Source organism: Lampris incognitus, chromosome 3 (assembly GCF_029633865.1).
Source record: "Lampris incognitus isolate fLamInc1 chromosome 3, fLamInc1.hap2, whole genome shotgun sequence".
NCBI lineage: Eukaryota > Metazoa > Chordata > Actinopteri > Lampriformes > Lampridae > Lampris > Lampris incognitus.
This window is the reverse complement of record NC_079213.1, coordinates 64,847,369-64,870,795: the sequence shown is the minus strand read 5'-3', so window position 1 is coordinate 64,870,795 and position 23,427 is coordinate 64,847,369. Positions and strand designations below refer to the sequence as shown.

The 23,427-nt window shown below is 49.0% G+C and overlaps 1 protein-coding gene across 1 annotated transcript in view; it reads right to left on the bottom strand.

Annotated features, from left to right (window-relative positions):
• Positions 1-23,427, bottom strand: part of LOC130109790 (collagen alpha-1(XXIV) chain-like) — a 147,133-nt gene that overhangs the window by 108,201 nt on the left and 15,505 nt on the right. The window contains exons 4-5 of the mRNA XM_056276767.1: positions 9,182-9,235; positions 4,706-4,759 (exon numbers count right to left, since the gene is read on the bottom strand). Coding sequence (XP_056132742.1) covers positions 4,706-4,759; positions 9,182-9,235 — 108 coding nt within the window. The remainder of the gene's footprint in view (positions 1-4,705; positions 4,760-9,181; positions 9,236-23,427) is intronic.

The following is a 23,427-nucleotide window of genomic DNA, read 5'->3' as shown; positions in this document are numbered from 1 at the left end:
GTTACAGTCGGCCTCTTCCAAATGTGTACGAAACAACCGTCTTTGAAGAGACCTCGCTCGAATAGAACAGGCGATTTTGGTTGCCACATCCATGATCTGTTTCATGTTTAGCATTTTTGCGCATAATGCTTGTTGGTGTATTATGCAATGGTAATTAGGGAAGTCAGGGAAAGCATCGTCCTCCCTGCACTTGGCAATAAATCCATTGGAGCGGCCCACCATAGCAGGCGCACCGTCCGTGGTGATTGACACCAGTTTACACACTGGGAGCTGGGTTTTATCCACAAAGTTTTTGAAGATCTGAAAAATGTCCTCTCCCCGCGTGTGTTCCTTCATGGGTAGTATTGTTAACAGCTCCTCTTTTGCGGTCATATCTTGAAACACCATGCGAATGAAAATGCACAATTGGGCCGTATCACTGATGTCCGTAGACTCATCCAATTGTAGTGAGAAACACTCGCAGTCCACGATGTCCCTCCAAAGCTGCTGTGTCAAATCATCGCCAATCACTTCACAGCGCCTTGTGACGGAATCTCTTGATAACTGGAGAGCTTTGATTGAAGATATCATTTCTGATTTGTTTTTAAAGTCCCGAAACAACGAATCTGCTGCCTGAAGGAAGGCCTCTTTCATCATCTCTCCACCTTGGAAGGCTTTCTTATGCTTAACGATGGAGTGACTCACCCGTAAAGATGCTTCGGTGGCTGCCTTTGCCTTTGAATGCGGCTGCGTGAAAAGTGACTGCTGGGCGATTAACTGTGATTTTAGTTCCCTCACCTTTCTCTTTCTCAGCTCGCTTTTCGGAGGGAAGTCATTGTCATAGTTTTTATGAACAGTTCGAAAGTGCCTCTCCACATTTCCTTTCTTTGGGATAGCAATGCTAGACTGACAGAGGAGACAAATGCATTTGGAACAAGACATGGTGAAAAAAAGTCCTCCTCCCATTCCACATGGAAATGGTACGTTTTTTGTTTCTTGCTAGGTCCGGCTCCCCCACTCATTTTTGTTTTGTTTCACTTTTTAGTAGAATTTTTTTTTAGAGAGTTGAACTAGCTAGCTCAATGCAGTTCTGCGTTAGCTGACGTTGTGGGCATGTGAACTTCAAGGTACGTTCGAGAAGGGCTCTGGTTGTTATGGTAACCTAATGTAACAAAGTTTTAGGTTCCGCTCTAGAATCTTTGGTTTTAGGCAACAGCAGACTGGCCGTCCTTTACGTCAATCAAAAGGCAAATGCCAAATGGAGGACAGATGATAGGCTAATGTCTTGGGAAAAAAAATATGTTTTTTTGGAATGTCATGGAGATCTACCAGCACTGCCTTCGCGATCTACTGGTCGATCGCGATCGACGTAGTGGGCGCCCCTGTTCTAGTGTGTCTGTGTGTGTCTGTGTGTGTGTGTGCGCGCACAATGTGTGCATCTGTGTGTGTTCAGGACTGATGCACAAAAACCTATCATGGACACACTTACAGATATGAATGTATACACATATGAGAACATACATACACACCCATATGCAGGCACACACACACACACACACACACACACACACACCGGATACAGAATGAGCCATCCATCCATCCATGATCCGAGCTGCTTATCCTGCTCTCAGGGTCGTGGGGATGCTGGAGCCTATCCCAGCAGTCATTGGGTGGCAGGCGGGGAGACACCCTGGACAGGCCACCAGGCCATCACACACACACACACACACACACACACACACACACACACACACACACACACACACACACACACACACACACACACACACACACACACACACACACATTCATTCCTAGGGACAATTTAGTACGGCCGATTCTCCTGACCTACATGTCTTTGGACTGTGGGAGGAAACTGGAGCCCCCAGAGGAAACCCACACAGACACGGGGAGAACATGCAAACTCCACACAGAGGACGAACCGGGACGACCCCCAAGGTTGGACTACCCTGGGGCTCGAACCCAGGACCTTCTTGCTGTGAGGCGACCGCGCTAACCACTGCGCTGCCGGATACAGAATGATAAATAATGTAAACAGAACAACGAGGACCAGACTATTCATATTCCAGAAAACTAGCTATTAAACACCCATTACAAGTCTCATGTGTGGAGATACAACACCAGTTTGACAACACAGTTAAAATAGTATGACCTTGAAGGTAAACTTCAATATAAACCATTATGATACAATTAAGGTACAAAAACAAATCATTAGCTAGTATTTTCATTATTTATTTATTCATTTATTGAAGGACAATAAGCTGGTTTACTGTAATCCACAGTTTTGACTTACAGCCAAATCCAGCATTTGGCTGTACAAGTATTTTTTTTTATAAACAGGCTTTATGGCTAGCATTAGTCAAACCAGTTTTCTTTCATTTAAATCCTTTTGTGTATAACTTTGACGTGATTATCAACAACAGATGTTTACGACTCCAAAAACTCAAGGTCACGTCCAGGCCAGTGTCTTTTTCGGGACAGCGAGAGAGCTTCTTTTTTTTTGTGAATGGGACCGCTGACTACTCCGAGCACTTCCGAGGTTGTGACACGTGAACCTTCACACTCAATAAAAGGCCCACTCGGGGGTAAAGAGCTTAGGCCCCGAGTCAGTCATTTCCTCTCAAAATACTGGGCGAGGGCACAGTTCATGTGCTGGGTATATTAGGTTCAGCTACTGCAAACACCGAGACGGCCTCCTGGGAGGCCAGGTGAAGGCCAGCTATGCCGACACCAGACTCACAACTTAAACAGCCAGGTTACCATAAGCAGACACAGCCATCTCAAATACAGGCCAGGAGACTTTCGGGTGCCTTCTGTATATAGGCTGCGGGTTAAAATCCACATGTAACATGCTTAGAGGGACTCGACCATGAGGACCAGTATTATCTGTGTGTGTGTGTGTTGTGAGCTTCACACTCCACTGGCAGCCACAGTACTGAGCAGTCTTCTGTGTGTCTCCGAAACACAGCCAGAACTCTGCAGAAAATGTCTAGTGGACAATCCGTAATCGTTGAAATTACGCAACAATCGAGGGGGCGTCCGGGTGTCACCAATTCGAATCCCCGTGTTACCTCCGGCTTGGTCGGGTGCCCCTACAGACACAATTGGCCGTGTCTGCGGGTGGGAAGCCGGATGTGGGTATGTGTCTCGGTCGGGGCGCCTGTTCGGGGGGGGGGGGACTTGGGGAAACAGCATGATTCTCCCACAATCCCCCTGGTGAAACTCCTCACTGTCAGGTGAAAAGAAGCGGCTGGCAACTCCACATGTATGGGAGGAGGCATGTGGTAGTCTGCAGCCCTCCCCAGATCAGCAGAGGGGGCGGAGCAGCGACCGGGACGGCTCGGAAAAGAGGGGTAATTGGCCAAGTACAACTGGGGAGTAAAGGGGGGGAATTTTTTTTTTTAATTACACAACAATCACTTCCTGGTTAGCCACAACCTCCAGTGGGCGCCATCAAAACAGGCTACACTGAGAAAGTGCAAACAACAACACTACATTCAGCTGTTGAGTAAATGCCACAAAACACCATGTGAATATGGCGAGTTTCAACACAATTTCGGCGGCGTGTCTTCTAGCAAGTGTGTGTGTGTGTGTGTGTGTGTGTGTGTGTGTGTGTGTGTGTGTGTGTGTGTGTGTGTGTGTGTGTGTGTGTGTGTGTGTGTGTGTGTGTGTGTGTGTGTGTGAGTGTGTGTGTGAGCATGTGCGTGTGTGAGCCTAAAAATGTGTGCTTGAAATTCTTCCAACCTCTAGAATGGAATTTGCTCATCTGAGGAAGCATGGGATATTGTGCGTGTCATTGAAGCCTCGACCCTGGGCAGAGTGTCTTTCCTCTCTGGGACGACCTTTGACCTCACGGCTTCTCAGGTTCAGGTGAGGCAGCAGCTTGGTCAAAACCGTTTAGTTCCAGTGGAAATACCATGTCTTCCCAGTCAACCCATCCACAGAGGGATGGACAGGGGGACAGGGGAGGGACGACGCAGACATAGAGGGGACGACAAAGTGAAAAGAAGAAAAGCAGGAAGGGACAGGAAGTTACTGAGAGTAACAGAGACAGACTGGGGGTAAAAAACAAGATTAAGACGTAAGGACAGTGATTGTGTGAGAGGATGAGAGATGGGGAGATGAGAAGATGAGAAGATGGAGAGAGCGAGAGGGAGAGAGGAGAGGGAGAGAGAGAGAGAGAGACAGACTGAAAGAGCAAGGTGGGCTCCAGACTCTCTCTCTGGCTGGGTAACCTAATACTGACCACAGTAAGGCTTCTGTTGAGGCCCCAGCTAATGTCTGTGCGTAACACTTGGGCAGATTACACAGTGGGAACATTGATACGGCGTTTGTTTGTGTGTGCGTATGCGATGTGTGTGTGTGTATGTGTGTGTGTGCCCTAATCCTAACTCTCAACATGTATACCACATGACTAACCACCTCGTATCAATACAAAATCTTCCAGAGAGTGCTTGCATCCATTTTTTTCCAGATAGCCCCGTGAAGACTGACATCAGGATGGGAAGGAGACATGCACTACAAGAAGCGGGGTTGCACAAGCAGAACACACGCAGGTGTCCCGTGCATTGGTGGGGAATTTGGTAAAGCCATTAGCAAACCGAGCCGCTGGGACGCCCCGTGCAGGACTTCCGTCTGTCTCGCGAGCCCCTTCAGGAACAGCTGCCCTAACACAAAACACGAGCAGGATAACAGGCTGACTCACCGGTGGACCTGTAAATCCATCTGGGCCTGGCAGACCTGGTGGACCTCTGTCACCCTGAGAACACAGAAACACTCCATCAGAATCAAGCTTGTGGGGGGAAAAGCCGAGTGCACGCGATCATAAGGGAGGAGCATGCAAGGGTTAAAACAGAGGTATAGAAAAGGAAACTGACTAGCCTTAATGCAAAATCCTTGTTGCAAATATTAATGCAAAATATTTGGACACTAACAACTGGATGAGGATGCTTTTAGCCTCGAAATAAAGACATTATTCACCATCAACTGTACAATCAATTCACTGGTAAGAACTCTAGATACACCGGGTGAATTAGTTTGGATGTGTATCCATTATCCGAACTGCTTATCCTGCTCTCAGGGTCGTGGGGATGCTGGAGCCTATCCCAGCAGTCATTGGGTGGCAGGCGGGGAGACACCCTGGACAGGCTGCCAGACTATCACACAGGGCGGAAATACACACACAAACACACACACACAGATTCAGACCTAGGGACAGTTTAGTACGGCAGATTCACCTGACCTACATGTCTTCGGACTTTGGGAGGAAACCGGAGCCCCTGGAGGAAACCCACACAGACACGGGGAGAACATGCAAACTCCACACAGAGGACGAACCGGGACAACCCCCAAGGTTGGACTACCCCAGGGCTCGACCCCAGGACCTTCTTGCTGTGAGGCGACCGCGCTAACAACTGTGCCACCGTGCCGTGGATGTAAATTATAATTATGTAAGAATCCTAATTTCCTAATTTCTTTGTTGTTGTTGTTTTTTACTTTTAATACTCAGCGCTGGGCCATGAATTGACATTTTACAGTAACTAAATGACTGAGTAGCTGCTAACGTGTCTGTGGCAAAATAAATGAAAAAAAAGAAAGAAACAATTGTTGCTGATTATAACACATTGTTGCAACATGATTAAGAGAACTACTGTTACAGTAATGACATCAAAGATGATCGAAAAACAATAAGGTTACTTTTGTCATCGCTAATTTCGAAAGTTAAGTCTAAGTATCCGAAAATGATTGTAACACCAACCCTCTTTGCAACCTTGTACTCTCAGATAACTCAGGCCTGCGTGAAGAATCCATCATTTTGACCACTTACAAACAGGATGACGAGTCCAAAACTGATAAATTATCACACCACATGTCAGGAGAAGGTAAAATGAATCACTTTTAATAAGCAAAAGTCAAGAGCAAGAATAATGTCAACAGAGTTTTTTTTTTATGATTTGCAAAAAAGGCAGCAAGACATCAGGGTGCAGTGGAGGAGGTTAAAACGGCTCTGGGGAGTGTCTACCATCTACATTAATGGGATCTTGTGCAAGTCAGTTTGAATCAGAGGGAAATCCCAAACACTGCTTAGCTATTACGAAAAATCGGATAAGATGTGAGGTGAGGAGTTGACTCGAGATGAAACAGGAGATTATTACTGGCAGAAGTGCAAAAAGAAGGATAATGATGGATAAAAGTCTTTGGCCGAAAGGGAAAAGATTTTTCACAGCAGATAACTAACTGACTAATGATGGTGGCTAAAAAAAAACCCCAACCATTTCACCTACAACAGAAGCGTGTAAGAGTAATAACTGTGCGAATGACCGGGAGATTACAGATGGTGTTGGCTGAGCCTGGACTTTCACAACACTTGGTCATCAAACCTTAGATAGGAGAACGTTATCAAGACGGTATTTCAAATTCATGAAAATATCACACATCTGTTCCATTCATCCATTATCCCAACCGCTCATCCTGCCCTCAGGGTCGCTGGAGTCTATCCCAGCAGTCACTAGGCGGCAGGTGGGGAGACATCCCGGACAGGCCGCCAGGCCATCACACACACACACACACACACACACACACACACACACACACACACACACACACACACACACACACACACACACACACACACACACACACACACACACACACATTCATACCTGGGGACAGTTTGGTACGGCTGATTCACCTGACCTACATGTCTTTGGACTGTGGGAAGAAACCGGAGCCCCCAGAGGAAACCCACGCAGACATGGGGAGAACATGCAAACTCTACACAGAGGACGACCCGGGACGACCCCCAAGGTTGGACTACCCCAGGGCTCGAACCCAGGACCTTCTTGCTGTGAGGTGACCACATTAACCACTGCGCCATCACACATTTGTCTGTGACATAAACATTTGAAGCTTAATTACTTCTAGAAGCCTTTTAGTAAATGGCAGAGAACATGAAAAAATATGGTTGTGATGTTTGACAATATAAGACAAGGCGAGAGAGAAGGTGAGCGAGAGAGAGCGAAAGAGAGAGAGAGTGAGTGAGAAAGTTAAAGAGAGACAGCGTGAAAGAGTGAGAGAGAGAGCGTGAAACAGAGCAAGTGCAAGGGAGAGGGAGAGCAAGAGAAAGAGGAAGAGAGTGAAAGAGAGAGCGAGAGAGTGCAAGAGTGAGGGAGAGAGTGAGAGGGTGAGAGAGACCGCGAGAGAGAGTGAGAGGGTAAGAGAGAGAGAGTGCGAGAGAGTGAGAGGGTGAGAGAGAGAGCGAGAGGGTGAGAGAGGGTGAGTGAGAGAGCGAGAGGGTGACTGAGAGAGCGAGAGGGAGCGAGAGAGTGAGAGGTGAGGGAGAGCGTGAGAGAGAGAGAGAGGGAGAGAGAGAGTGAGAGGGTGAGACACAGGGTGTGAGAGAGAGAAGAGAGAGAGAGAGAGAGAGTAGAGGTGAGCTAGACAGATGTGTGATAATGAAGTAAGTCACACAGGCAGAAGGCAGGACTGGAAGAAAAGCAGTTTGCTGAAAGAACCAAAGGGGATAATGAAAAACTGATTAAAATAGTTTCTCATGGATCTTGCAAAACACGAGCAAAACTATACAGAACTGTCTTTAACATCTGGAATTTTCCACCACAAGTCAAATAATCTTCAGCCTTTGGACCCACCTGATGCACAAGTCTCTATTTTTACAAATACATTTTCAGAGTCAAAATGTTAGTATATTTAAATATTCTATTCACATACACTGTGTGTGTGTGTGTGTGTGTGTGTGTGTGTGTGTGTGTGTGCTCACCAGTCACCATTAACCACTAGGACAAAAAAGCCACGTGTTGTGGCTTTTTCCACGTTTGCTTGATTCTTCGTGTTGTCAGAGACTTCCTGTTTATAATCCCCTGCCCGTCTAGGACAGACGGTGCCCCCCCCCCACACACACCTTTGACTTTAGCTGATTGGAAATTGAAATGAAACGAAATGAAAAGATAAGAAAGACCGCTGCCCGATGTGTTGGGATGACGAGTCGCACAAGTTTGTGTGAAGCACGTGTGGAACACTTGAGACAGAAGACAAAGTGAGGTGACAGAAAGACAGACAGACAGAAACACAGACAGACAGACAGTGTCGAACTAGATGTGTCTGCAGAAGAGCATGCAATAACAAAAACCAGAGACTAAATGAGAGAGAGAGAGAGAGACTATACGAAGGACTAAATGAGAGAGAGAGAGAGACTAAACGAGGGACTAAATGAGAGAGAGACTAAACGAGGGACTAAACGAGAGAGAAACTAAACGAGAGAGAGAGAGAGAGAGACTTAACGAGGGACTAAATGAGAGAGAGAGAGAGAGAGAGAGAGAGAGAGAGAGAGAGAGAGAGAGAGAGAGAGAGAGAGAGAGAGAGAGAGACTAAACGAGGGACTAAACGAGAGAGAAACTAAACGAGAGAGAGAGAGAGAGAGAGAGAGAGAGAGAGAGAGAGAGAGAGAGAGAGAGAGAGAGAGAGACTTAACGAGGGACTAAATGAGAGAGAGAGACTAAACGAGGGACTAAACGAGGGACTAAACGAGAGAGAGAGAAACTAAACGAGGGACTAAATGAGAGAGCGCGAGACTAAACGAGGGACTAAACGAGAGAGAGAGACTAAACGAGGGACTAAACGAGAGAGAGACTAAACGAGGGACTAAATGAGAGAGAGAGAGAGAGAGAGAGAGAGAGAGAGAGAGAGAGAGAGAGACTAAATGAGGGACTAAACGAGAGAGAGACTAAACGAGGGACTAAACGAGAGAGAGAGAGGGAGAGAGAGAGAGAGAGCGAGAGACTAAACGAGGGACTAAACGAGAGAGAGAGACTAAACGAGGGACTAAATGAGAGAGAGAGAGCGAGAGACTAAGCGAGGGACTAAAGGAGAGAGAGAGAGAGACTAAACGAGGGACTAAATGAGAGAGAGAGAGCGAGAGACTAAGCGAGGGACTAAACGAGAGAGAGAGAGACTAAATGAGGGACTAAACGAGAGAGAGAGACTAAATGAGGGACTAAACGAGAGAGAGAGAGAGGCTAAACGAGGGACAAAATGAGAGAGAGAGAGAGAGAGAGAGAGAGAGAGAGAGAGAGAGAGAGAGAGAGAGAGAGAGAGAGAGAGAGAGAGCGAGAGCGGGAATACAGCCGTGGATGAATGACTCGGTGTCTGATGTTTTGTTTTTTACCTTCACTCCTGCTGGAGCCTGGCCTGGGGACAGCCCCGGATCTCCCTTGGACCCCTGCCACAGAAGAGACGACACGGTCAGGACACGTGACAAGCCACACTTCCCCTAATAAACTCTCACCAACAGGCCGCGGAACTGTCCGCTTACTCCTTTATTGCATTCATCCATCTTTCCAACACGCATTGATTTTGTTATGTCTGCACACATCGACAGTGCTGCATTTGATTTGGTGCTGTTCTATTGTGCTGGGATCGATTGGTGATGCCTGCGGGCTCTGGGTTGTTTGATCGGGTCTGCCTTTGATGCTGGGTCAGTCTAAATAAAGAATGCCACGGAGAGGTTGTGTCGAGCGACAGCGCTGTGTCCTGACGCTGTGTCTAAATACAATATTGGCGACGAGGATGGCTGATATCTCTCTCCCACCACCTGCCCCCTTCCTGGCATTACCTGGCGAGCCTCCGGTACCATGGACTCGCTGGCTACATAGTTTTGAAAATTACATCATCGCCTCAGGGCTCGACGACGTGAGCCAGGCTAGGAAGACGGCTCTGTTGCTACACTGCTTGGGAGCAGAGGGTCATCGTGTGCTCGGGACTCTGGGGAACGTCACAAGCTTTGACGAAGCTGTGGGACTTATGAGCACCCATTTCGCTGCTCCACAGAGTGCCCTCCTTCGGCGATTTATATTCCGTCAGCGACACCAACTGCCTGGTGAGTCTGTGCGGCAGTACGTAGCTAATTTGCGAGGGCTAGCTAGCTCATGCAAGTTTGGCGCGCTTCAGGACGAGATGGTTCGCGACCAGCTAATCGAACACACCAACAACGCAAAGGTGCGTGAGACTCTCCTGCTGGAAAAAGACGATCTGCTGCTGTCCAGAGCAATTACCATCGCACTACAGGTTGAGGGAGCAGCTGAGTGTGCTGCTATGCTAAATACACAGCAAGTGGCCACCTCCAGTCAAGCTGCCAACGACTCCTCCCTCTACTCACAGCTGCCCCTCGGGACGCAACCCAGCCAGAGCGAGGCGGGCACCGACTCCACTGGGGACGTCTTGCAACTACAGCGACGGCGTTCTCGGCCCCGCCCTCAACAGTCCTGTGGTAACTGTGGATCTCGGTCTCATGTTTCAAGGGCTCAGAACTGCCCTGCCCGTGGCCAGACATGCCGTAGCTGCGGTAAGCACAATCACTTTGCCAACGTCTGTCGATCTTCCCCGGCTGGGTCAGAGGGCCACACCCCCCAGTCTTCAACCGCCGTCATTCACAAGGTGAGCTCTGGGCCAGTGTCATTCAAATCATGCACAGTCAACATTAATGATGTGTGCATCCCCCTGCTGTTGGACACCGGTGCAGGTGTGTCTCTCCTGAATGTTGATACCTACAGTCAATTTTTCGGTTCACTGCCACTGTCCGCACCCTCAGCTGTCCTCTGTGGGTATGGTGACTCCAAAATCGATCTGGTTGGCTCTCTCCAAGTGACTGTCCACTATGGAACCAAGCTGGTGCCCAATGCAGTTTTTCATGTGGCACGCCGTGGGGCCAACCTGATGGGCCTGGACCTGTTCTCCGCTCTGGGGTTCTCCCTCTTAGACACAAGGGGGGCAGCAATCATGACTGTTGCCACACCTTGGCAGCAGAAGTGGCCATCGCTGTTTATGGGGCTGGGCTGCCTCTCCGCCTTCGCCCATCAACCTCTCCTCAACCCTGCTGTGAAATCTGTCATCCAACCACTGCGCCGCATCCCGTTGGCTCTCCATGATGGGGTCTCCGCCGAGCTGCAACAACTGCTGGAAGCTGGCATCATTGAACCGGTGGACGCGTCACCTTGGGTCTCAAACCTCGTGGTGGCTAAGAAGAAGTTGGGGGGCCTGCGTGTCTGCGTCGATCTACGTGCAGTAAATAAGGCAGTGGTCCCTGATAAGTATCCACTGCCCACCTCAGAAGAACTCACTGCTCAGTTCTATGGCTCTGAGGTGTTCTCCAAGCTCGACCTCAGACAGGGGTACTTACAGGTGCCCCTCCACCCCAGCAGCCGAAACCTCACAGCCTTTGTGACACATGCAGGAGTGTTTCGCTACACCAGGATGCCTTTCGGTCTCAGCTCCGCCCCTAGCTGCTTCCAGAAAATCATGGTCTCCGTGCTGGCTGGCATACTGGGCGTGGCTATTTATCTGGACGATATAGTGGTACACGGGCCCACCAGTGAAATCCACGACAAGCGCCTAAACATGGTCTTCGCAGCCCTGTCCAAGCACAAGCTAACTCTCAATGCTGAGAAATGTGTCCTCTCTGTGCCAGCCATCGACTTCGTGGGGTTCCGGCTGTCAGCGAGCGGTGTAACTCCACTACAATCCAACGTGGACGCCATTCAGAGCCCAGAGACCCAGCTCGGCCGCCCAGGTCGCCTCCTTCCTGGGTATGACAAGTTACTACCTGAGGTTTCTTCCCCAGTACTCTGCGACCACAGCCCCCCTGCGCCAGCTGCTGCGTAAGAACAAGCCATGGGTGTGGTCAAAGGCATGCAGTGACGCTGTGCGTGAGCTCAAGACTCAACTGACTTCACCACCAGTGTTGGTTCACTTCGACATCTCCAGCTCCACCTTTGTGACCTGTGACGCATCAGCCACAGCGATAGGGGCTGTGCTGTCTCAAACCCAGAACGGTGTGGAGAAGCCCATCGCCTTCGCCTCCCGTGCTCTCAACCTGACCGAGCAGCAGTACTCCGTGGGTGAGCGTGAGGCGTTAGCCTGTATCTGGGCTTGTGAAAGGTGGCACCTCTACCTCTATGGCCGCTCCTTCACCCTCAGGACAGATCACCAGGCCCTGACAGTGCTGCTGTCCACATCTGGGAAAGGCCACAAACCCCTGAGGCTGCACCGCTGGTCTGACCGCCTCCGCCAGTACAACTTCAGCCTGCAATTCACCCCAGGCAGAGACAATGTTGTCGCCGACCTGCTCTCTCGCTCTGTCTCCACCCCAGCTCCACAGACGGACACTGACTGTGTGGAAAAGGACATTGTCCAAATGCTACACACACCCCTCCAGGCCACTGTCTCTCTGCAGGAGCTGAGGGCAGCCTCCGAACAGGACCCTGTCCTCTCCCAGCTCCGCACCTACATCCAGAACGGCTGGCCTCACAAGGTCCCAGAGGAGCTGGCTGCGTTCGCCCGAGTCAGACAGGAGCTCTCCTGCTGGAACGACACCTGCGTGGCACGTGGGTTTTGCACAGTGGTCCCAGCTGCTCTCCGTGCACGTGTTTTGAATACGGCGCATGAAGGCCACCTGGGCATTGTGAAACTGAAACAGTGCTAGATAGACAGAGATATCGAGGCTCTGGTGAAGGACTGTTCTGCCTGCCTTGTGAGTGGCAAGACTGGTCACCAGGCTCCCCACCCCTGCAACCTCTCGCCTGGCCCTCTCAGCCCTGGGAACACCTGCAGTTGGACATTTGTGGTGAGATCCATGGAGTTCCCCACCACCAACGCTTCATGGTGGTCGCCTATGATCTACACTCAAAATGGCCTGAACTCACCACTTCCGGCACTGTGACCTCACAGATCATCATCGACTTCCTGGACTCTCTTTTCTCTCGCTGGGGCCTCCCAAAGACCATCACCACTGACAACGGCCCTCAGCTGGTCTCTGCTGAGTTCACTGTTTATCTCAAAAGCAAGGGCATCCGTCATATACGCACTGCGTACTACCACCCCCAGGCCAATGGCGGCGTTGAACGTTTTCACCAGTCACTGAAGAACGGCCTTAGAGCACACATGGCCCAAGGGTGCTCTTTCACGCAGGCCATCCGTCACACTCTGCTCCACTATCGGGCCACACAGCACTCGACCACAGGCGTCTCCCCAGCCTCTCTCATGCTAGGCCGGGAACTGTGCATGCCCCTTGACAGGCTCCGCCCCTCCACACCTCAGGCACCTCCCTCTGGGGTCAGAGCCTCAGTCACTCGTCAGCGGACGTGGATGAAGCAACGGTTTGACCAGTCAAAATGAACCAGGGTGCCAGACATCAATGTGTCAGACTGGGTCAGGGTCCGCAGGCCCCACAGGGACAATAAAATGGCGTCATACTGGTCCTCTCCTCTCCAAGTCACCCGTCAGCTGGGCCCAGCCACTTACCTCCTCAGCGATGACACTCGGTGGCACTCCAGTCGTCTACGGAAGGTGTCAGCTCCGCCACACACAGCTGGTGACACAACCTTAGTCATTCCCTCAGCATGGCGAGACGCCCTGGGGCTTCATGCAGCTCCTACACGGGCCCCAGACATTCCTGGGCCTCAGCTTCCCCTGCCTTCTCCCTCCTCACCTCGGCCTGCCCAGCCTCAGGCCGCCCCGCGACCTGTTCGCACACGTTTACGCCCTGGCCACCTAGAGGACTTTGTGTCAACCTTTCATGTTTGAAATCCTGCCGGGGGGGGGGATGTTATGTCTGCACACATCGACAGTGCTGCATTTGATTTGGTGCTGTTCTATTGTGCTGGGATCGATTGGTGATGCCTGCGGGCTCTGGGTTGTTTGATTGGGTCTGCCTTTGATGCTGGGTCAGTCTAAATAAAGAATGCCACGGAGAGGTTGTGTCGAGCGACAGCGCTGTGTCCTGACGTGATTTCTAAATACAATAGATTTGTTCTCCAAATCTTAAAATCAGCGAATTGGTCCAGCCAGCCAGTAATGCAGACCAGCCCGGAGGTGGATTCAGCTGACCACTTGGTCCTCGTGCTCACATCGATCGTAAAAAAACAAAAAGCTCAGAAGGCAAATAAATATCGCATTCAAAACGTTTCACAGTAAAAGACTAAATTTTTCCAACCAGATCAAGATAACTAAGTCCACCAAGCTCTGTCCTGATAAGACTTTTTGACCCAATTCCCACACCCTACTCTTAAGGGATTTAAAGAGGGAGGTCCATGTTTTGCCCCGACAGAGGAGTACAGGGGTGGAAAGTGCCCTTGCACGCTAGGGTAAGATTTCCAGATGGTGAGAGTCTGACTCTGCTGGCTTTGGAAAGAGCCCCTTTCCTTTTTTTGGGTAATCTCTGTCATCCATCCTTGACTTTAAGGCTATCGCAGCTTTCTGCCCAGCCGGCTGGGGACCGTCCTCCATCAGCCGTGAGGGGAGACCCTCACGCGAGGGGAGACCCGCGTGGCGTGTTGACAGACAGGAAAGGTGAGGATGTGTCCTTGAAACCTGTCTTTCAACCCACACCGACGAACTCTGACAAGACCGAGGACTGGTGAACAAAAGTCTCCAGCACCAAAGAAGTGCAGATGGGATTTTTGAGTGACTCCCCCCCCTTTTTTTCTCTCTCTCCAATTGTTTTGGCCAATCACCCCGCTCGCCGAGCCGTCCCGGTCGCTGCTCCACCCCCTCCGCCGATCCTGCAGACTACCACGTGTCTCCTCCGATACATGTGGAGTCGCCAGCCGCTTCTTTTCACCTGACAGTGAGGAGTTTCACCAGGGGGACGTAGCGCATGGGAGGATCACGCTATTCCCCTCCACAAACAGGCGCCCTGACCGACCAGAGGAGGCGCTAGTGCAGCGACCAGGGCAGATACCCACATCGGGCTTCCCACCCGCAGACATGGCCAATTGTGCCTGCAGGGACGCTCGACCAAGCCGGAGGTTACGCAGGGATTCGAACCGGCGATCCCTGTGTTGGTAGTAGGCAACCAGGGGTATGACAAGGGAGAGGGCTACACTTTGGACACATTCTTTTCCTTTAGTCGAAACACATCAAAGTTAACCTCAATTCTGAAGTTGCAAACTGTGGTCGGAAAAATGAGACCGGGGGTTGAAATACGAGTTGCGTAACGTCCGGGCCGACAACTCATTGCCGGCTTATACGATAAGACTGCAGTGTAGTTGTGCAGTGAACAGCACCCAGCAATAAAACGCCGGCAGGAGCACAGTTGGATCAGCCAGAGATCTCACTCAGAAGGCCTCCGGTGATTCTGACTGGGGTTTTAATTCGAACCCACTGTCAGCATCACCCCGGGCCACATGGGTGACTCCCATGAGTGAGCAGTCAGTCAGCCGCAGCTGAATTAACGTGAAGTGCCGCACCACAGGACAGCAGCCATCAAACATCTCAACACAATCACAGGAAGTTGGACCAGTTCGTCTTGACGCAATGTTTATTGTTCACAGCCCGGATGCGTAAAGAGATCCCAACACAATTTTAAAGAAGTTCTCGGAAGACCTCGATGCGAGATACGACTCAAAAACTCAACAGGCTTTTTTGTTGTTTTCTTTTTGTTATTTTGTGTGTGTGTGAGTGATGTCTGCGAGTGCGAGTAGCTGCTGTGTACTGGAGTCAAATTCCTCGCCTGCATGCCCACTCGGGACAGCAAAGTTGATTCTGATTCCGAAAGAGCTCCGAACCACGACCAGGAACACTGGCCAGTGGGACTTCATTCCCCTCAAGTCAGTTACCTGCTCCCAACAGGTGCAACTCGGCCGGACCTGGAGCGCCGCGTCTGTGTGAGTTTCGACCGAGTGCTTGGGGAAGGCAGAAACCCCACCAGGACGTCAAACGGTGACGGGGAAAACCGGGGTCCCCTCTGTTTGAAAAGTGCCTACGGTGCATGAAGCAGCTCATAAAGCTCTTGCAGGAACACGCCGTCAAAACATTTCAGCCTCTGCTCAAAACAAGTCAAATGAGCTTTCCCAGCCCGACACCACGGACCTCAAGGAGAAATCTGTTAGCTGTTGGAGAGTCACCCCCCCCCACCCCCCGGTGATCCAGAATACGATTTACGGCATGGTGGGGTTGGGAAGCACGGGGGGAGAGGGGGGGGGAGTCATATTTACTCAAACTGACACAAAGAGCTCTGTCTGTTGTTCCTCCCCCACAACAGTGTTGCGAGTGACTCATCGATAGGTCACTGTGGTACTAGACCGAGGGATGTTGTGTGTATTTCTGTGTGTATTGTGCAGTGTATATATGTGTGGGGGTGGGGGGTGGGGGGGTTGTAGAGGCCAGTTGGCCAAAGGACGGGTAGGCATGTGTATGCTTCTATAACAGCTGAGGGTGGCCATTGTACGCCCTCCTCCATCCACGAGCAGATGCAGGCCTCCGTCCCCCAGCGCTCCGTTTGACTAAACAGAGGGAAAACAGGACATTCCTCCCTGCACGTGTGTGATGACGGGGGGATGAAGAGTTCCCGATTCATAAAAAAATAAAATAAAAATAACTCCTTCATATATTCCTTCCTATCACGATATGTACAAACGACAACCCAGTGCCTAACGTTAGTCACATACACACCCAGACCTCTCAAAATCAAAACTATACATTGCAACCAGTCCAAACGGGGAGACCGAACTTCTTCTTCGCTTGTCCCGGTATAGTGGAGGAGGCAGTTGGGAGGTTTTAACTGGGCTGGTTCCCCATTGATGGTCGGGTGCATTTTGCAGCCGTGAGGTAGTCGGGAATCCAGTCACCGCAGCCATCTGCATCGAGCTGCCCACATCCTCTACTCCGCCGCACCATCACAGCCATCTGGCCCCGTCTAGGTGGGAACCTACATCCGTGTTTAGGATTATGTCCACTTTCAATGTTGGGAAGGGGGGGGGGGGGTCTTACTCCGACAGTTAGAGGTAAATTGAGGGTCACGATTAATGGAGTGAGTCAGTGCTGGACAATAAAACAGCACTGACAACTACCACGAATAAACATTTTACTGAATTCAAAATAAACAAGCGCGATTATTGTTATTTTAATTTTTTTTTTTTTTTGGTTTTGCTTCCAGCGGAGTTCTCCAAAAGGAAAATAAACACGTGGTAAAAATCCGTCTTCAAACGTCCTTGTTTTAAGCGTAATTCCCTCAGACGACTGAAACTTCTTTAACCACTCAGAGAAATGCTGTGACGTCACATCACCCACGCACACTCGCGAGTAAGATTTGAGGCCACGTGATCACAGGCCACCAACCATATTTCACATTTTCCTGCGCTAAAAGACGCCGACAGTCCAATTTATACCTTCCAACTCACTCTATGCCATCTTGAATGTGGAAGTGGATTATAGTTCATGTGTTTTGCCTATTCTGTATTGCACAGTGACACCGGCGGGGTTTCTCTGTCTCCAGCCTGTGTGACGTCACACACCGAGCACACGGCACCTCCGAGTGGTATCAGAACGATGACACAAAAACGCTCACAGTGGTCAAATCAAGCCTAAAACTCGTCTTGCAGGCTCTCAGTATCACACGTACCGATCAATGCATCCATGCATTTACATGACATGTCCAATTCCCTTAGCAGAATACAAACGAAGGATAACAGGACAACCACTCACGCAGCTCATGTGCAGCCCTACCCAACAGACCTACTGACCTATCCACGACACCTACCTACTTACCTATCTACCTACCCAAGATACCTACCTCCCTACCTACCCACGATACCTACCTACCTACCTACCCAAGATACCTACCTACCTACCTACCTACCTACCCAAGATACCTACCTACCCACGATACCTACCTACCTACCCACGATACCTACCTACCCAAGATACCTACCTACCCACGATACCTACCTACCCAAGATACCTACCTACCCACGATACCTACCTACCCAAGATACCTACCTACCCACGATACCTACCTACTTACCTACCTACCCAAGATACCTACCTACCCACGATACATACCTACCTACCTACCTACCTACCCAAGATACCTACCTACCCAAGATACCTACCCACGATACCTACCGACCTACCCAAGATACCTACCCTACCTACCTACCTACCTACCTACCTACCTACCTACCTACCTACCTACCTACCGACCGACCCAAGATACCTACCTACCTACCTACCTACCTACCTACCCACGATACCTACTGACCTACCCAAGATACCTACCTACCTACCTACCTACCCACGATACCTACCGACCAACCCCAGATACCTACCTACCCAAGACACCTACCTACCTACCTACCTACCCAAGATACCTACCTACCTAGCGCCAGTTGTGAAGAAACAGAGTGAATTCCTTTGGTCAGCTATGTTGAATTTAGGCTCTTGAAAGGAAAACAATTGCAATGAGCCTTATTTAAAAAAAATTAAAAAAAACTCTGTCAAAGATTTCATTGCTGCTTGTTCTGATAAAGAAATATATGTATAAAACAAAAAGAAAGAAAAATTGTTCTCAGAATGACTTGACTGGCAAAGCTCTTCCTGGACACGTCCGCCACCAACTCACCCTTAAATGACTGTCAGCACAGGAGGAACCATTAGCCATGCTTACATCCAAATACTAAGTGAATTTTGAGCGAACCTTCCAGAAGTTAAAAATATTAGCTGCTGAAGCCACTAAACTCCCTGTGCTCAGAACGAAAGCACAAAAAACAGAGAATAACACCAAAGATAAGTGTTAAGTACTGCTCTGAGAAATTTAAAAAAAAAGTCCATTACTTTTCAATCACAAAATCACCTCATTCCATCTGCTTTTCTACTTCATGTGGGTGTAAAAACTAAAATAAATGAATAATTAAAAAAAAAAGCCTGTAAGGGGATTTATTCCCGGCTTGTTGTGACCTCCTGCAGCACATCTGGCTGTCTGACTGAAACCCCCTGGCACATGCACTCGTCCAACATCTCTGGCTTCTTAATGGGGTTGTTATTGTCTTCTCCACTGTGATAATGTATGTTCCAATTTCTTCCAAAGGGGATTGCGGCCATCTGTATGCATATCGTTCGTGTGGATCAAATCAAAAACACAAGCAATGGCAGTTCTAGTTCTACAGTAGTACCATAGTATGACACGGGCTCTCTATCATACCGAGCCATCAATCAGTGCTTGTCAGTGAGCAGAAACAGCTGAGTACAATTCAGCTTAATTCACGTCCAAGAAGTAAAATTTGAATCAAGAGACTCTAACCAAAAATAAATAAATGAATAAATAATTGCTGCAGATGCATCAGTATTTCTCCTCTGGGCCTGCTGAGTGTTACTCATCATTAAAGTTAAGCTGATGTCAGAGCTTGCTGGGCTAGCGTGGCAATAGCATGTGAAGATGTGAGAGGGTGTTCAATGTCACCCAAACTGCCCTAGACTGATGAGAAAGGCCTGATGAATCTCCTTAAAATGGCATCGTTTTACCAGACGAATACACCAGATGACAGCAACAACAACTGACCTTCACCTGAGTCTACATGAGAACAAAGGTTCAGTAGAAACTTCCCCTTCCCCTCTTTACAAAGCTGTCCAGCCACCCCCCCAATTTTATCTGGCCCGTTGTACCCCACTCTTCTGAGCCATCCCAGTCACTGCTCCACCCCCTCTGCTGATCCGGGGAGGGCTGCAGACTACCACGTCTCCTCCAATACATGTTGAATTGCCAGCCGCTTCTTTTCACCTGACAGTGAGCAGTTTCACCACAGGAACGTAGCGGGTGGGAAGATCACGCTATTCCCCCAGTTCCCCCAGTCCCCCGTACAGGCACCCTGACCGACCAGAGGAGGCGCTAGTGCAGCAATCAGGACACATACCCACATCCGGCTTCCCACCCATAGACACGGCCAATAGTGTCTGTAGTGACACCCGACCGAGCCGGAGGTAACACGGGGATTCGAACCGGCGATCCCTGTGTTGGTAGGCAACGGAATAGACCGCTACACCACCTGGATGCCATGCTGTCTACCCTTTTACGTTATTTAACGAACATCCTATCATTTAGGGTTCAAGAGTCCAGGGTTCAAACCTAGGGTGGTATATATAACCTGCCTCTGTAACAAAAGCCTATAAACCATCTTCTCTTGTAAAAACCTCAGCTGTCACGGTGGTTTATGTTGTGACGTCTCTAACTGATGGGGAATCGAAGTGTGTAGCCAAGCTGCTTGCTTACATTATCAACTTTACGTGACGTGAAACAATCACATGATTACAGGGAAAGGAAATTTAAAACCACCTTAATTAACATATCTGCCTTCACCAAACAAGTGAACTGAAAGCCCCTCTTGACAGTTTTGGGTGCAGAACGATCACAGTTTCAAGCAAGGAAACCACTATAAACCAAGAAAATAAATCTGGACCAGAAGATACAGAACCGCAGAATAAACAGTTTCCTGGTAAGAGATTCCCTTTTCAAAAGACTGTAAAATACTACTTGATGATGCATCTTCATACTTTGGAAGGAGACATTTAAAACTCAAAGTTTGGCTTCAATTTGCCTGTGTTAAGTTGCACATTACCCTCCTTTTTCTCTCTTTGCCATTGTTTATGACTCTATAATGAACAACACCAGCCAATGCAGCACAGAAACCATCTAAACTTCACATTTATAAGAGCAGCAAAATGTATACCTTCACTACACTAGATCTGGACTACAAAGAAGGTGGAATCAGTTCATCTGGATACAATGTTTATTGAGTTAATTGATAAATGTATCCAGATGAACTGATTCAACCTTCTTTGATTTTCTTACCTGGATTATCGAGCATGCACCAAGACATAGATCTGGACCAATTTTTTCCCTTTTTTTTTCTTCTGCCATGTTAAGAAAATGAATATGATCGTTCCTATACTGCCATGGCAAGAACACAAAACCTTCCTCCTCCAAGCACTGCAACTGATGTAAATGATGCAATATAAGCAAGGACTCACAGTACATGGAGCACAAAATACAAAAGATACAGTCTAATGTCAACTTTATCAGAATACTGCAGGTCTCATGGCGGCAAAACACTATTCTCTCCAGGGCTGTGCCAAAGTGTCAACTATTCAATTAGTTTGGCTGTGCATGAATATACAGGTACACATTCGTACATCAGTGTGTGAGTTTACCTCCATGTATGCATGTATGCATGTATTTAACAATGCAAGCCTTTGTGCAGATATCCGTACACTACATGGCACCGCAGATTGTTTGCGTTCTCTGAGGCATGTATGGCATCAAGAGTCCAAATGATAAATGTATGAGAACACAACTGCTAGTTATGTAACATTCTGGCACATATACGAATGGGACACCTGGAGAGCACATTCTTATTTATAACTGTGCTGAAAAAAAGGGCCTCCAGAAAGAACAGTGTGAAAAAAAAATAATACAAAGAGCCATTGATGATGAGAATCATAACTATCTCGCCGGCGCTTTGTCCACTTCCAGCGTCCTAGCCAATCTTATATAAGATCTGTTCAAGCATCTTTATATCATCCAAAACAGTTCTCTGTGTATTGGAACTTGTGTTTCAAACAAGTGGCGACTCTTCGCTAAGTGACTCAACCTGGACCCCCTTGCAGTACCGAAGACCCAACCCAACCCGAAAGTTTTACCCGCAGTCCTCAGAAATATCATCTGGAAACACCATTCTCTTACGATTCCAAGACCACAAACACAGCTTTGAGAACTTTCACTCTGGCTTCAGGGTAAGGCCTAATTGTCTGTTTCGAAAGTCGAGCAATCTCCTCCACCCTGTATGGTCCCTCAAACGTTCGATTGTGGGATCTGTAGTCTCTTCCTTCATTTTTTTTTTTTGCTTTACCTTAGTAATATCAATTTTTATGCTGATGATCATTACCGAAATCTATCTAAAGTACTACTTAAAAAAAAGATCTGCATTCCTTAAAATATCTCAGGGGCTGTGTTGACTTAGTCCAGCTGAATTCTGAGGTATTCCTGTTTGGCAACCTATTTCTATTTCCATATATCTCGGCCCTCTCTGCTCCTATGTCAAAACCCGTGCCAAAACTGTTACTTTACTCTTGGCTCTAAAATTCAAGTCATGGTGGTGGTGATAAACAGCTTTTGTCAAATTAGAAAAATTTCAAAAATCAAATCTTTTCTTTGACTGCAAGACCTGGAGAACAGTCTCCACACCTTTTTATACACAAGTCGTGATCAAGTGATCTGATTGGCCAATAGCCACGAGTTATTTACTATAACGTCACAGAAGCCACATCACTTCACCATCTTCTTCTTTTTTTTGGATTTCCCCCCAATTGTACCTGTCCAACTACCCCACTCTTCTGAGCTGTCCCGGTTGCTACTCCGCCCCCTCTGCCGGTCCGGGGAGGGCTGCAGACTGCCACATGCCCCCTCCCATACATGTGGAGTCGCCGGCCGCTTCTTTTCACCTGGCAGTGAGGAGTTTCGCCAAGGGGATGTAGAATGTGGGAGGATCATGCTATTCCCCCCAGGAGGCGCCCTGACCAACCAGAGGGGGCGCTAGTGCAGTGACCAGGACACATACCCACATCCAGCTTCCCACCCGCAGACACGGCCAATTGTGTCTGTAGGGACGCCCAACCAAGCCGGAGGTAACACGGGGATTCGAACCGGCGATCCCCGTGTTGGTAGGTAATGGAATAGACCGCTACGCTTCCCGGACACCCTCATCTTCTTCTTCTAACTCTCTTCCTGCCTAGACTAGTCTAACATGTTTTGGTATCATTGCCAGTCCCACCTGCTGCTGACTCAGAACACAGCTGCTGGGGTTCAGACTGGTTTCAGGGGGAGGGACCACGTCGAGCCAGTACAGTGTTCGATTCTCTTTGCTTTGCTACTCTCTTTTCCAACATGGGATGCAGACAGAGTGGTATGAGCCCTTCCTTCCTGTCTTGTATCTTAAACAGCCCAGACAGGAGACAGCTTCAATTTGCAAAATGATCAGAACAGACAAATTGCTTACACCGAAATCCACCTCTTGTCTTCAGGCAGGTTACAACGTCCTCTTCAGTTTCATGTACTAACTGCATCGCCAGCTCCCAATTCATCTCTTCTGCTCTCATATCTTTATATCTGTATCTGCCTCTCTACCCCCCCCCTCCATCTCCCCCAGATGACTGGTATGAGTCTAAGTCTGTTGAATGACAGCGGACGACCTCGGGCGAGTACTACAGAATAGTCAGTCTTGTCTGGCGGGGGCTGTTCAATCATGTCATCCCTTCCTCTGATTTCCAGAATTTTTACACCCCAATCTAACGTGCACCAACGATTCCCAAACCCCACCTGTCCATTCACCGCAGTTCGTTAAGTCACACAAGCCTCTCGCCGTGACAAAAAAAACAAAACAGGAAATTGCGCGACAATAACGTCGCATGTCTCCTGAGGGCTCTCGTGAGAATTTGGCACACAGACAGCCAGGAAGCGCGGACTGCTCCGGAACGGCCCCGTGCGCTCCTGGGGCTCTGGTCTAGAAGCTCAGCCCCCGGTTAGAAGCACGTCGGCTCGAGTCTTACTAGGGGAGGACATAACCTGCACGGCCTGGATCACCGAACTGG